A 14,884-nucleotide genomic window follows, 5' to 3' on the forward strand; every position below is an offset into this window, starting at 1 on the left:
TGTATGCATGTATGTGAATATTCACATTTTGTGGCCTGTACTTAATAAGGTGTTACCCTTTTTCAATTGCATCTTGACTTTTTCAAAGCCTTCATTTGAAAATCCTGAAACTAGTTTTTCACATCCTTTGTCTGCATTCAGCACCATACTGTCTGCGTGGCCCCCAGTGAGGAAGGAGGTGATTAGCACTTGCTCTGCAGCCGTTCAGCTCTCTGCTAACAGATCCCGTTAATAAAGACTTGCTTTGCCACCAGAGTGGTTTGATTTACTGAGTTGCTCATCTTGGGATTCGCTTGTGAGAGTTGTCAAATTTAACACATAAGAAGCTGTTTTGATTAAAATAGCACGTGACATAAAACACTCATTGCTGGTGTGTTTCGCAAGCCTCTAATATGAAGTACAACCTAAATTTAACTCCATTTTGAGCACACTTAATGGAGATTTAATACAATCCACGTCTCCATTAGGAAGCTTCGCTGGAACAGGAATTTGTTTCCTTCATCAGTGGATGTTTATGGAAAGCCTGCTGTTGGCAAGACATTGTGTATATACTTTTGCTGTAGATACAAAGACAAGTGAGAATCAGTCTGCCGTCAAAGAACTTTCTAGCGGGCGCGATAGGAAAAACACGTGAACGTGACTGGTAGAATTTTCTGTTGTTCTTCCTCTAATCCTTCCAGCTTTCTTGTTTGGAAAAATCGCTAAATTCCTCATTTCTTAGTTTGTGACGTGTAGAATGAAGACGCGCCAGCTCTCTGGTTTAATTTTGCCAACAGTTTTCTTTTGGCCTGCTTGACATAGTGCCAGTCGGGGAAGGACGCGGAAGATATTGCACACCTGTCAGGTGACAGGCATTGCACATAGTTTGTCAGATTAACCTTTGCTTATTAATGATCACTCTCCTCACCGCGGTGGGGTTTTCCCTACTTTCCTGGTTTTGCTGTGACACTTTATCTTCGTTAAATACTTCTTTTTTTTTTTGCGGTACGTGGGCCTCTCACTGCTGTGGCCTCTCCCGTTGCGGAGCACAGGCTCCAGACGCGCAGGCTCAGCGGCCATGGCTCACGGGCCCAGCCGCTCCGCGGCATGTGGGATCTTCCTGGACCGGAGCACGAACCCGCATCCCCTGCATCGGCAGGCGGACTCTCAGCCACTGAGCCACCAGGGAGACCAGTTAAATACTTTTTTATTGATGAAAATTCAAGACCCCTTGAGCGAGAGAGTGTATGTGTTCCCTGGATCTGCGTGCATACAAAGTGATTCGCTGTAATTTCCCCTTTATTATAGGAACATAGGACTTGCCATACTGAATCAGACCATTGGTCCACCAGTTCCTGTAACCTGCGTCCTGACTCCAGTCCCTGATGCTTCAGAGGAAGGCGAAAAACTAAAACTAAAAAACAAACCCCCCCCCCAATTCACCTAGTGACCTTTGGAAATGCTGTATATATGGGTTGAGGATACTTTCTTTTTCTTCAGTCTATTGCTCTGATTTTATTAGCTGTGGCCTCGTTAGTCCTCTTAAGTTTGCACTAGAGTTGGCATTTTTTTCCCTTCCCTCTGCTAGAGATGTAATGGACTTGAAAATGCCAGATGCTTCTGCTGGGGCAGTAATCGTCCAGCTCTGTGCTTTGTGATGTACTGTGCGTGGCCTTTTGGGCTGGGGTGGGGGGCAGTGACAGACTCCTTACTCTTCGTTGGTAGGCCAAATTGATGTGAACGATTTGGATATTTTCTTAAGATAGTTTTTTACATGTTGTGTGGGAAACTAGGGATCCCATATAGTTTTACTCTGAGAAATATATATGCTTAATTTGATTTATCTTGAGTTTTACAAATTCGAGAATTCCTCAGTCTTTGTCAGTCCCTATTTCAGCATCATGGGCCCTAAGAAACAGACAGTGTTCGTAACATCACTTTCCACTTAAAGTTAGAAATCTTGCAAAGATAGTACCTTGCAACAAGATACCAAAGCCAGGTACCAAATATAAGAAATTAAAGCATTGACTTTCAGTTAACCTAAACCAATAGCAACAGTATTTACTGCTGGGCACAGTATCTGGGTGCATGGAAAATTTTCAGATCTTGTCTGGCTAGCAGTCGTCTTCTCTACCTTTAGGATATCTCCTGTGTAGACACCAGTGGAGGTGGTGGTATCTGCTCCGTGATCTGCTATGATTCAGATAGAACTTTGTATTGAAATTCCAGCTGACTACATTAAGAAGTGATTGATTTTATGTGGATAGGGTGAATTTTCATGTAGCATATTCCTCCTGTGGGACTCTAGACCCAAAAGGAGCTTTGAGGCTTTCTGACTCATTTCTATGGGAACCTAACCCAGGAGAGAAGCTTCCAAAAACTAGACCAAAAAAGGAAGAGATTTTAGAGTTGGAAGCATGTCAGATGTCATCAGCTACACTTTCCCACTTAACAGATAAAAGAACTAAGTCCCAAGATCCCATGACGATTTTTGTTTTATTTTGTTCTTGGCTCTTTCCTCTTTCTAAAAATAGCCATCTCTGAGGAATACTGGGATCACACAATAAGTGTTAGTGACATTCATCCTTTATTGACACCCATTTTTAAGTACCCACATTTTCAAGCAACTGGCTTCAGACAGTCTTAACAGAATCTTCCATTCTGGCAACCAGTGTGATTTAAAAATCAAAGAAGTTATTTTTGCAACAACCTTACAAATCGTGTACTCCAACCTACTAAACGTCTGTTCAGGGGAATTCTGGCCCGAAGAAGTTAAGTGACAGGTCTGAAGCCCCAGACTTCCGTGTTTCTGAACCAGAATTACGATGCATATTTTTCTGAGTCACGAGTCCCCCATTACTGGAACCTGATCGATCTCCTTAGCTCTTGGTGGGGTCAGCCAGAGTGGCAGCCAACGGCAAGAGTTCTCCAAGTGTCGTCCGTATCGGCTGACTTTCCACTACCATGGATTTGCAAGGAGTAATTTTGGATATTTATCAACAAGAAATCTGTAGCAAGGCTACATAGGATTTCTTCCTTTTAAAAGCCTTAAAAATATTTTACAAATGGCTGGACTGTCTTAACTGGTACTACTAATAACCACAGAGGTAATAGGTGTAGCTAATGTCACCAGCGTGTTCACTTCATAGGACACATCACAAGCTGACATTTGGGAGCATGGAACCTTAAATGTTTTCCAACTTTTTTATCTGAAGAATTTTTCCGTTTAATGCACAACTGAAATCTGTGGTCTCCATTTTTTAATGTAATCTTAGTAGTTTTTATATTGATACATTTTGGTGAGTTTAAAAAATAATTCTGTTCAGAATACTTTGATCTTGTTAGAAAGTCAACGTAGAAAAATGGAATATTAAGGTTGTTTTTATTGTGAGTCAGATCTCTGGCAAAAGGTTTCTCATTTCACGTAGTGTTGCCTTCTATGTAAATGTACCAATGAATAAATGTTTAGCAAACAGTCATTCTGCATCTCATTGTTTCACTCGGCTACAGTCTAAATCTTAGTTTGTTGGTTAACTAGTTGAGGAAAGGAGAGTTTATTCATCAAAAACCGGATCAAAGGTTTCTGAAGTCACCCTTCAAAGGGTTCACATTTAGGATATGCCAAGTACCTGCAAACATAATTGAGAGTTATTCTAAGGGGAGTTTGGTAGAATATGTAGTTTGATAGCTTAGTTCATTACCCCCAATATATTCTTGGAGCTGCATCCCAAAACACTGTTCGTCGCAAGTATGTTAAGAAGTGGAAAATTGATGGAAAACATATATTCTCAAGTCTTTTGAAATATTAGCCTCCAGAATCATAGGGGAAAGAAAAAAAGCTGAATCCTTGTCTTACGGTTAATAGGGACATTTCCCGCAGTTTCTTTAGGTATGAATTTTTAGATCACCTAAGGAACAATATTTCTACTCAAAACAACATAAAAAAGGACTGTCACATGAAGAACCATTCTGTGTTCCATACTGCTTGCTAGACCGTCTCTCAGAATATATTGCATGAACAGTTTTGGTTTTGTGTTTAGAAACGAATGTGCTATATTATACCAATATAGTTTCTTCCAATAAATTGTGCCTCTGTGAGGACATGACATTTAATGCTGTGACATGTGCCTTGTCAGTGGTGAGCTACCAGGGAGAACTTGGATTTGTCATTCTGTACACTTTTTGGGGAAAAAAGTATGTTTTGGGAAGGAAATGTTTCTTTAGGTAATAGTACTGGAATGTCCGATCTTATTTACGAATGATATTTTATTGAACAGATTTCTGTCTTTCTGTACTAGTATCCTAAAACTCAAGTAGGCATTGATTTGAATTCAGGAAAGGGAAGCAATGGAATATTAAATTTGATTTACATTTTTATCATGAGCGTTTATAAACAGTTGCTAGTTTTCACAGTTTGTCAAAATGGATGCATTTCAAATCAAAATAGAGTATTTTTCATGATAATTTGCTGAGTAGAGGTTTCAGTGAACATATATTATTTCTGTAATAGGGTAGTTGATGCTAAGTAATGATTGCATTTGAAATTTCTAGCAAGTTTGCTTTTGTGGGTTGTCCTGAAAAGATCAACTTAGTGTTTGCTCCTTTGTTGAAATGTCTAGAATAATATATATTTTAAAAGATGCTTCAAGTCTATATATGCCATCTCCCAGTTTCCAAAATGGTGTTAAAACGAAAATTATCGTTTACACATTCTTGTGAATGTTTAAAAATTAGATCTTAAGACAGATGTGAAAATGTTCATGAACTGTCTTCACATTGCTATTGTGCTATTTTTAAAAGCAATTACTCGTAAAGGACAAGGGCACCCTGTTTGAAACGGTGGTAGGATTGGGAAAGTGCAACAATCCTTTTTATTTGCATAGGAACCAGGAGAGCTGACTTAACAGCTGTGGACATTGGACTTGAGATGACAGTGTTTCCATCCTCCTGTAAGGTGACAGGGAAACTGTCCGTTCTCCTTGCTGTGTTGGGAGAGACAGGCCAGTAGGGCGACACCACACCGTGATGCATGTTTCTCTGAGGACAGCCTTTCATAAGATATCCATGTGAACCGAAGCTTCGCCCATGAGTTCTTGCTCAGAGGAAATATGGCCCAAGGTTTGAGGAGGAAGCCAGAAGAACTATAGGTGTTTTGGGGAGGAAGATGGCAACATTTGGACCTCAGCTTTATCTTTAAGGATTCAGGCCCCTGAATTATAATTTTATCCCAGGAAAGATAAACGCCTATCATGCCGATCCCAGAACCTGAGCAGATTTTACTGAAAGAAACTGATCAATGTGGACAGTTCTGGGTCTTTTCTTACCGAGAACACTGTATCCTAATTGAATAAATCAAAATTTACAAGCTCCCCTGTCTTGGCCTGAAAAACCTCTGGGCAGTGAGATCCTAATCTTTCCTCTTTAACATCACTCCTGCCATCTCTCCACAAGGCCCCGGTTCTGCATGCACTCATCTTTGAAGTGTCACCTGAGTGCACTGTGTACTTTCCTCCATCATGCATTTAATGATGTTGTTGCTGATGTCTAAAATCAATGTCATCATTTCTTACAGTAGAAGAGATCGTATTAATCATTCAAAACCCATCTCGGATGTTGACTTTTTTTTAAGACTCCCAGCATCCTCTTCCTTCAGCTACCCAGGCGATTGCCAGCACTAGTGAGTGCCAGGGCACTTCTGGTACATCACTCAGAGCACCAATCAATTACTACTTTATCTGTCTTCTTCTCTGAGGTGTGAGCCATTGAGAGGCAGAGATGGTGGTAGGTGCCCAGCTAGTGAATGAGTGAATGATTGATGTAAGTCTGCAGGGCTTCCCTCCAAATTTCCTGGTAAAAATTTTCAAAGGACTATAAACGACTTCAAGTCTACGTGGCATTTTCACATTAGAAATCATTCTGGAGATCATCTCTGGCCTTAGGAAACTTAATACCAGAGACACTGAATACCGCACCCAGAGCACCATAGCTGTCGTGTCAAGAGGAGGGAATAGACCGGAGGTCTCCCTTTGACATTCATTTATGAAAAATAAGTTTACTTAATTCTATTTTTCTACCAGGTTGAGCAGATTTTGGAAATTTAGACTTTTTCTAATGTAGCAAAGTGTTAACATTCATATACATAACCCTTAGATGGATGTCTAGAATTTCTCTTTGTTTTTTTCCACTGGACAGGTAAATACCAGCTGTCCCCCACGGTGAATATGCCCCAAGATGACACTGTCATTATCGAGGATGACAGGCTGCCAGTACTCCCCCCACATCTCTCTGACCAGTCATCTTCCAGCTCCCACGATGATGTAGGATTTGTGACAACGGACACTGGCGCGTGGGCCAAGGCCGGCATCAGTGAGTCAGCAGAGTGGTAAGAGCACTGTTGGGAAACATCGGTTAATTGCAGTCACACTTGATTTTAGGGTTAAACGGTCTGTCACCGAGCACAGTGAATCAGTGTCTTTTATAGCGGTGTTCTGATTTAATAATAATTATTTAATACTCGTAGTTGTCACTCCTCAAACAAAAGATTCCCCCCAGCCTCATAAACCTGCCCAACTGTGTTAGCCTTTCCAGGGCTATCGTTAAGAGTTCAGCCAAACCAACGAGAAAACTACCACTCACCCCCAAACCCTACTCATTGAAGTTAAGTTTCACAAGTGAAACTTTTATTTTAGATCTGTGTTAATTTGACGAATTGTTTTCCTATTCCATAAATAAATTCTAAGCAAATCCCTCCGGTGACTGAGAGTTTGTAACAATTCGACGACTTTGGCCAAATTAGTAGTTGTTACGTTCTGGGAGTGGGAAGAAGCTTTTTCAGATTTTCTTTTTAGAGCGCTATAACTCTACTAGTCTTTGTACTTACTTCTAACATTATGACTTCAGGGGCAGTCTAATGCTATTTTTTCTCCTGTATCTCTAAAAATATAAGAAAGCATTTGATATTATTGAACCAGCGTGTGGCAGATAAATGTGGATGAGTGTCCTCATTTGCCTAGTAATTATATACATCAATAAGCGAAAGGAAGGTCCCTCCTAGGGATGACCTTGGAAGGCTGTAGTGATAATGAACACAACCATGTGAAGCATTATACCAGAATCTTCTTCTTGCCCTTTCTCTGGGGTCTTTTAAGAATCCATCAGCAAAATGATATTTCAGTGTTGTGGCATTGAGCTACACTCAAGCCCGCGTGATAACAGCTTACCTTTGAACGAGTTTTTTGGTTCAACGTAGAGGGGGAACTACCATACAAAGTAAAAACCCACCTGAATCAGACGCTGTAGCATTTACCGCTGCAGTTTATATCTCTTTCTGAAAGTGAAAGCAATGACAGAGAAAGTAAGGATTAGATATTTGCAGTATTCATCGAAGGGACAAAAACCTTTTGAGTCTCCACCGTGATGAGGAATTTTGAAGGCAGCCATAGGAATAGATGTTTGAGGCCTTAAGAAATGCTGTATTGGTGAAAGTCAATAAACAACGAGCAGGGCTGGAGTGTGGCATTAATTTCCCTAAGGGGATTCATAAAACAGTGAGGACTTGTATGATTTTGCTGTGGGGAATGTGCAGGGGCTGGAAAAGAATATGAATGAAGGGTTATCCAAACAAGAATGGCAGCTGTTCTGAATCACAGCAGAAAATGTAAGCTTTTCCAGCCTGACAATATCTCCCTAATCCTTGATGAAAATGTTATGAAAACAAAAGGGCAATAAGGCAGGATTAATAACTGGAATTTTAATAACTTTTGGGGGGGGGTCAGGGTATGGTTACATTCTTTAAAGAATCAGCTGTCAGTCCTGCAGACTAACTTGCTAAGTATGCTAGCGTATTGTTTCTTGTGTCTGAAATTAGTTTAATGGGAAGAATTAATTATGTTATGGTTTAAGAATAGTTATTTTAAGATGCTTATTCACTCAAAAACTCATTTGCCGTTTTCAGTTGTGTATGTGTACAGTTCGCTGCACGATTGTGGAAGGCTGAATATGTCAAATGGCTAAAGTTTGCATTTCTTAACTGATAGAATATACTTGTTTTCAATCCATGAACTGATTTAGGGAACATAACAACGTTTTTAAGGTGAAGAAGGTAAAACAGCAAATTCTCATCTTAGTGACAACATAATTTCGGAGGATATAAAATTAGTTTAAAAAATACGCCAATATGTGGCTTTCAGGAACAAAAATTTGTACTTCTTTGAAAAACCTTTACCCAATAATTTTTATTAAAAATGTATTGCAGATTCACTCTGTTCACACATTTGACACCTAGTTTGGAATTCAGGTTTTCGTGTAATTCACACGATACAGAAGAGGGTTGACGAGCATGTGCAGCATAGTCGGAGAGATCAACTTTCAGTATCTAAAAGAATTACTCTTGGACTTCCCCGGCGGTCCCGTGGTTCAGACTCCGAGCTTCCACTGCAGGGGACGCGGGTGCGATCCCTGGTCGGGGAACTAAGATCCCGTATGCCGCGTGGCGCGGCCATAATGAACACACAAACAGAAAGAATTACTCTTAGTTCAAATATCATATTTAGTGTTTATTGTTGCAAGATTGTTCTCACCATATAGGTTTTAATTTTTCACTTCTAGGACTGTGTTTTCGAATTGGGGTGTATGTGTCCTGGAAATTATAAGCATAGTAGTACGTGGACACTACTATATAAGCATAATATACACACACATATATATTTAAGAAATATGTAAAAGCAGTCTACACTTATATGCATCATATATGCTGGAGCTCTGCACACACATGTACATACATACATACATACATACATAGGGTCTAAGCAGAGTAGTACGAGAAGGGACACCTAAGCCTTCAAGGTGCACATGACCCTGCTGCTTCCTGGAACGTCAGATTTATTCTGGGCTTTACAGATGAGATATGATATGTTAAAAATGAAAAGATTTAGTGTAGGATGCAAACAAAATAACACTGATTAGGATATAACATAGTGTTTTACATAAAAAAATCGTTTTTGCTTTGGGCTGAGCTCCCAGTCCCTGGGCCAGAACAAGGGTTAAGCAAGCTAGGTGCCCAGGGGAGCAAACGTAAGGAGCTTCTCACTCTCAGGTGTGGCCCCTGAACTCACAGGACCCTGAGATCAGAGCTCCCTTGAATTCTGAGTCCCAGGCACCTACGTTGCCTCCTCCCCGGGCCCTGCTCTGTACTTGGTGGAAAAGATGGAGAAGGATCGTTCATTTCCTTTTTGAGGTTTCGGTTGGCGCTTGGTTTTTAAATACCCTGTTTCCGTTATAATTTTCATAACTTTGAAAATTTGAGATAGCAAGTCTTTGTTGGCTAATAATAATTTATTTTGCATGGTGGTCTGCAGTTTACTGAGGGCTTTCCCCTTGTGTCCTTGAATTCTCTCAGTGGCCCGGCCAGGGGTTGGGGCCACTCTTTTCTTCATGGAGCCAATGAAGACACAGGGACTCAAAGCGTTCAGGCCACATCACCTGATGGCGAAGCACTGCCTTCATGTCTTCCTTGTCGCAGTTTTTGGTTTAGCCTTTCCCTAATGCCATCTGTCATTTCATGCACAGTGAATTGCAGCTAAATTTCTGATACGTATCCAAACCAGATCACTACCCTTTTATCAGTATGCATGGTCATTCCCATAGGACCAATACAGGGTTAGAGAAGCTGGTTTCCAGCAGAAGCCTAAGGAGGGCGTGTATAGTGGAAGCGGACGTAGTGGAGAGACCACCACATTCTAGCATGTCCAGTGAGCTGCGGAGGGATGTTCTCCTACCTGTGGCCACATAGGCAAGGTGGCTCCACACTGATATAGGAGAGCTCTCTGTTTACTCACCGTGCTCAGCACAGAGAAGAACCACGTCATTGTGGGGCTGGGCTCACAACACCTGGTGGTGCTTCTGAAAGTGTTAGTGGGATTTTACAAATAGGACCGATTCCCCTGCCACTTCCATTGTGAAGACACTGGATACTGTATCCTGTTACCACTGATCTGCCCTGTGTTTCATCGTCTCTGCGGGAGCCACTGTGTTGGTGTCACACAAACCAAATGCCATCCAGACTTAGTCATGCTTTTCCTGACTCCCTGGAATACCAGTCAGTCTCCCATCCGAGCATCCACAGAGTCTTCTGTGTGCTCCTGGTTTGGTATTCTTCTTAGGGAATAGAGATCTTTTCTTATTTATTACTTTGACTTTGGTACCCGGCACCACACTTTCATCAGAGTAGGTTCTAATCGTGATTTGTTGAGTTGATTTCTTCTCAGTTGATTTAAGTATTGCAGAGAAGCTACATCCTCATAAAACTACATGCCATAAAGGTGTTTTGGTTTTTTTTCTGAAACACAAGATAAAGGATATATAAGATGACCAGAACATATCCTTTTTTTAACAAAATTCATTTTACTGAAGTATAGTTGATTTACAGTGTTGTGTTAATTTCTGCTGTACAGCAAAGTGATTCAGTTATGCCTATATACATTCTTTTTCATATTCGTTTCCATTATGGTTTATCACAGGGTATTGAATAGAGTTCCCTGTGCGATACAGTAGGACCTTGTTGTTTATCCATTTTGTATATAATAGTTTGCATCTGCTAATCCCAAACTCCCAATCCATCCCTCCCCCATTCCCCTCCCCCTTGTCAACCACAAGTCTGCAGAACGTACCCTTCTCAAAACTTCTATTCAGTTGCAATTCATATAGTCACTAATTTGCTGCCAGTATTTGTATTAATATATGAAAGTTTTTCTCAAAGATTCAGTCTTCCTCACATGGAGAAGGAATTGCTCTAAATGTAAATTAATGTCGTATTTTCCTGTCACCTCCTACACAACCACAGTTCTTTTGATGGACTATATTTGTGCTATTTAGTTTAAATATTTCTGAGGAATATCCATATACACACATTCATACACACAGGTGTAGATGAACTTTCCTGAGCGTCACGTCTCTTATTTTCAGTAAATGTTTTTATGTTTCTCTTTCTCTTCACACCAGCTCTTTGAGTCCAGACGTCGATCCAGTTCTTGCTTTTCAACGAGAGGGATTTGGACGTCAGAGTATGTCAGAAAAACGCACAAAGCAATTTTCAGATGCCAGTCAATTGGATTTCGTTAAAACGCGAAAATCGAAAAGCATGGATTTAGGTAGTGAGTACGATCTCCATGAACCTCTATCTAAATTCGCTTTAGATGCTTTCAGATGAAAATCAATGGTCCCAAACACATGTCTGTTTACTGTGAGCCATAGAGAAAATAAATGCGAAATGAGGCAATTTGGCAAAAATTAGTTTTTCTCCAAGTTTGAGATAACCGTACTTCTAAGTGGCATGTTTACATCATGTGCAATATGTTAATATATATGTTTTCTGATGAGAAAAGAAACAAACACATGTGCCTATCATGCTCTATTCATGTATCTTTACTTGAAAAAAATGAAATGTTTTAACACTTTGGCTGCTGAAAACCAATTTCATTGGAATATGACTTGGTTGGTTGTGGGGACGCTCGAACCAGAAGAAGCAGTTTTGGAGAGAAACCATTATCTCAATCCATGTCTAGAGTTTGGTTACTTCCTCATATTTTCCTTCCATTGCTGTCCTTTAAGGTTCATTTGATAGAAACTCTTATGTGTTGATAATTAAGGCCTTTAAGTGGAGTCATAATTTGAGAGCATATTTATTGTAGAAAGTATTTGGAAGCAAATGAGAGGAGGAAAATAATCCTAGTTGTTCAATCAAGCACCAATCGGGTAGTGTCTCTTTTTAAATCCAAATCCACCAAAAACCAAAACAAACAAACAACAAATTAATTAATTATATCCATACACCAATTGAATGATTAGAAAAACCTTCGTTAATCAACTAGAACGTATTTATGCTGTTCTCTGGTGGCTGTTTGTACTTCGAGACTAAAAACATTCATTTATCCCATGCAGAAAAGAAAAATCGGGCGATTCCTTGCCTCGCTAATTGTGATATGCTAACATATCAATAACACACGTGTCTGTGAAATGAGATGACTGGCATTGCATGGAGACACTGCTTTTTTTCCCCTTTTTTTTTGATTATGAATGTTTGCTTGATATTTCATATATTTTGCATGAAATATTACCTAAGAATTATCACCTAACTGAAAAGATCTGGGAATGGTTGAAGCATGTTGGGCTGTGGGACTAACTGGGCTAACCATTATACATTTACCTTTTAACAGTAGCTGACGAGACTAAACTCAATACAGTGGATGACCAGAAAGCAGGTAAGAATGGACACTTAGACTGTTGCCATAGAAACTGTGGTCCAAGGAGCTTATCATAATTGTAGAGCTGCCAATCACATAGCACGTAAACATAAATATTCCAGGCTGGCACGGATGTTTTCATAGTAGGAAATCAAACGGTACAAGAAAAGGAAAATTTTCTGTGAGAAGAAATTTATCACTGTAGTACATACTAAATGGAAATATAATTTAGTGCTTCAGAGACACTAAAACAACCTAGATCTTCTTAATTATATTTGTGTAGGAATGTTTTGTCACAATTTATAAAAAAAGTCAAAATCCTGAAAACGTGATCTCTTAGGGTGGATTCTTTGTTTCAGAGTCATCTATCTGATGCTTAGGTTAACATCCAAAACATGATTCTCAAAGTGGTGATTTTCGTTTGACGGATAATGGCACAAATATAAATATTTTCACTGAAGGACAGTGTCTAGTATTGCTCTCATTAGTCACTCAGAAAAGCTTAGATCTTTTTCTGATGCAAGCATTAGTTTGTAGTTACCTAACATTGAATTAGACTATATATTGCGTCCTTATCTTTGTGAACCTGCTTGAAGGTTTGTTCTTGTTTTTGTTTTTTGTTTTAATTTATTTATTTTTTGGCTGTGTTGGGTTTTCATTGCTGCGTGCGGGCTTTCTCTAGTTGCAGCGAGTGGGGGATACTCTTGGTTGCGGTGCGCGGGCTTCTCATTGTGGTGGCTTCTCTTGTTGAGGAGCACAGGCTCTAGGCGCGTGGGCTTCAGAAGTTGTGGCTCGCGGGCTCTAGAGCGCAGGCTCAGTAGTTGTGGCACGTGAGCTTCAGTAGTTGTGGCTCACGGGCTCAGTAGTTGTGGCTTGTGGGCTCTAGAGCGCAGGCTCAGTAGTTGTGGCACATGGGCTTAGTTGCTCCACGGCATGTGGGATCTTCCCGGACCAGGGCTTGAACCCGTGTCCCCTGCATTGGCAGGCGGATTCTTAACCACTGCGCCATGAGGGAAGCCCTTGTTTTTGTTTTTCTTTTTCTTCTTAACTATTTAGGGCTTGCTTCTAAGATGCTGCCTAAATCATTCCGTAGAAACAATGGATTATTTTGAACTGGGTTTTACATGATAGTAGATTTTACATGTTATTTTATGACAATGATCAGAGGAAAGTCTTTATGTGTAATTAAAGTCATGTGCTTTGTACAATTGAGCGTTTTGATTTATTATTATAAGTTTGGAATAGAGTTTTAATTATTCGAGCTCCAGTATGATTTAGTTACACCACTTAGCACTAATTGGCTTCAATTCACCTTTTTAACCTGCAGTAGTAATTAGTTTTAGGCTTCTTGAAAAATGTGTATCCCACGTACATATGTAAAGATAATTGTGGACGTGGTTGGAGTTTTCACATTCTGTAAAGATAGATTGTAAAAACTACATCCAATAAATCATTGGATTAACTGTAGTGCAGGGCAATTAACAATAGCCTCAGCCCTTATTAAGTAGTTATTTCTTTTATCAAAACAAAGCATTTCATTGGAATTCTGAAGCAGGGCTAAAGAAAAACATTATTTGATAGTTTACATATGTAAATTAGTAATTCGTTTTTGGAGTTAATGGTATTCAGTACTTTTCAAGAAGTAACCCCTGTTCAAGTTAATGTTTATAAAAAACAAATTGAGCTGCTCAGATTAAAGAACATGACTTTATATAATATGCCAATTAGGTAAAGTAAGGAAAATAGTTAATTTAACCAACTCACTAACAGGAAAAGAACAATTTATTATGATTAAAAAATAATATCCAGATTTCAGCTGAAAACATTAAATAACTTTCATGGTGAGAAGACAGATTTTTATCATCTAATTGAATCATCTGCTTTCATAGTGCCTTAGAATGTTAGTTAGATCCTAGATAAAAAGCATTTATAAAATACTATATGTGATCTATCTTACCGAATTAAATTGGAAAAACTTGGGACAAAAAATTATTACATAGACATCAAAGTACTTTCTGGTCTATTGCTTTTAAATCTACAATGAATAAAATATCTACACTGAATCCTTCCCATCCTCCAGTATTAGACAGTGAAGAGATTTTCAGTTATTTTTCTTTCTTCACTTCACTTGAATTGCTAAGATTATCATGATTTTACAGTTTAGTCCCAAGGTTTTTGGTAGAGTCACCGTGGCATTTTAGTGTAGATCATCTGTCTAGCTGTAAGCCTTTCATAATGAAAATTGAATTCCTTTTCCCTTTGCCCTTGCAAAAGACATCCTCTCCTTTTTTTTGGTGAGAGAGGTATTAGTAGGTAAGAGTAGAAAAATAGACCTTAGGAAAATAGTATGATCATGATTTCCCCCTTTATTCCTGGATTTAGGAATCTTCTATGATATTTGGGGGGTAAATTTACTTTCTGCAAGAAAAGGAGGAACAGGAATAAGAGAATTGTGTTTCTAATAGTTTAATCCTTGAGTATAAAAAATAAGCAAAGTGTCCTAATGACCTGAAAGATTTATATAAGGAGCTTCAAAATACTATTTTTAAATTATTATTTTACATTTAAAGTAATTTAAAAATTATTTAAAATTATTTAAAAATTATTTAAAATAATTTAAAATTTAGAGACATTGATTTTTTTGTGTGTAAATAAAACTACTCTCT

The 14,884-nt window shown here is 39.1% G+C and overlaps 1 protein-coding gene across 21 annotated transcripts in view; it reads left to right on the forward strand.

Annotated features, from left to right (window-relative positions):
* The window catches only part of PARD3 (par-3 family cell polarity regulator), a 676,268-nt gene that overhangs the window by 395,517 nt on the left and 265,867 nt on the right, over positions 1-14,884 (forward strand). For 16 of the 21 annotated variants that reach the window (XM_033852392.2, XM_073801603.1, XM_073801604.1 and 13 more), the window contains 3 exons: positions 6,172-6,361; positions 10,978-11,129; positions 12,192-12,236. In XM_033852392.2, the coding sequence (XP_033708283.1) occupies positions 6,172-6,361; positions 10,978-11,129; positions 12,192-12,236 (387 nt within the window). The remainder of the gene's footprint in view (positions 1-6,171; positions 6,362-10,977; positions 11,130-12,191; positions 12,237-14,884) is intronic. The other 5 variants (XM_019933345.3, XM_019933347.3, XM_033852393.2 and 2 more) reach the window with 3 other exon arrangements.

The sequence above is a fragment of the Tursiops truncatus genome, chromosome 2 (genome assembly GCF_011762595.2).
Source record: "Tursiops truncatus isolate mTurTru1 chromosome 2, mTurTru1.mat.Y, whole genome shotgun sequence".
Lineage (NCBI taxonomy): Eukaryota > Metazoa > Chordata > Mammalia > Artiodactyla > Delphinidae > Tursiops > Tursiops truncatus.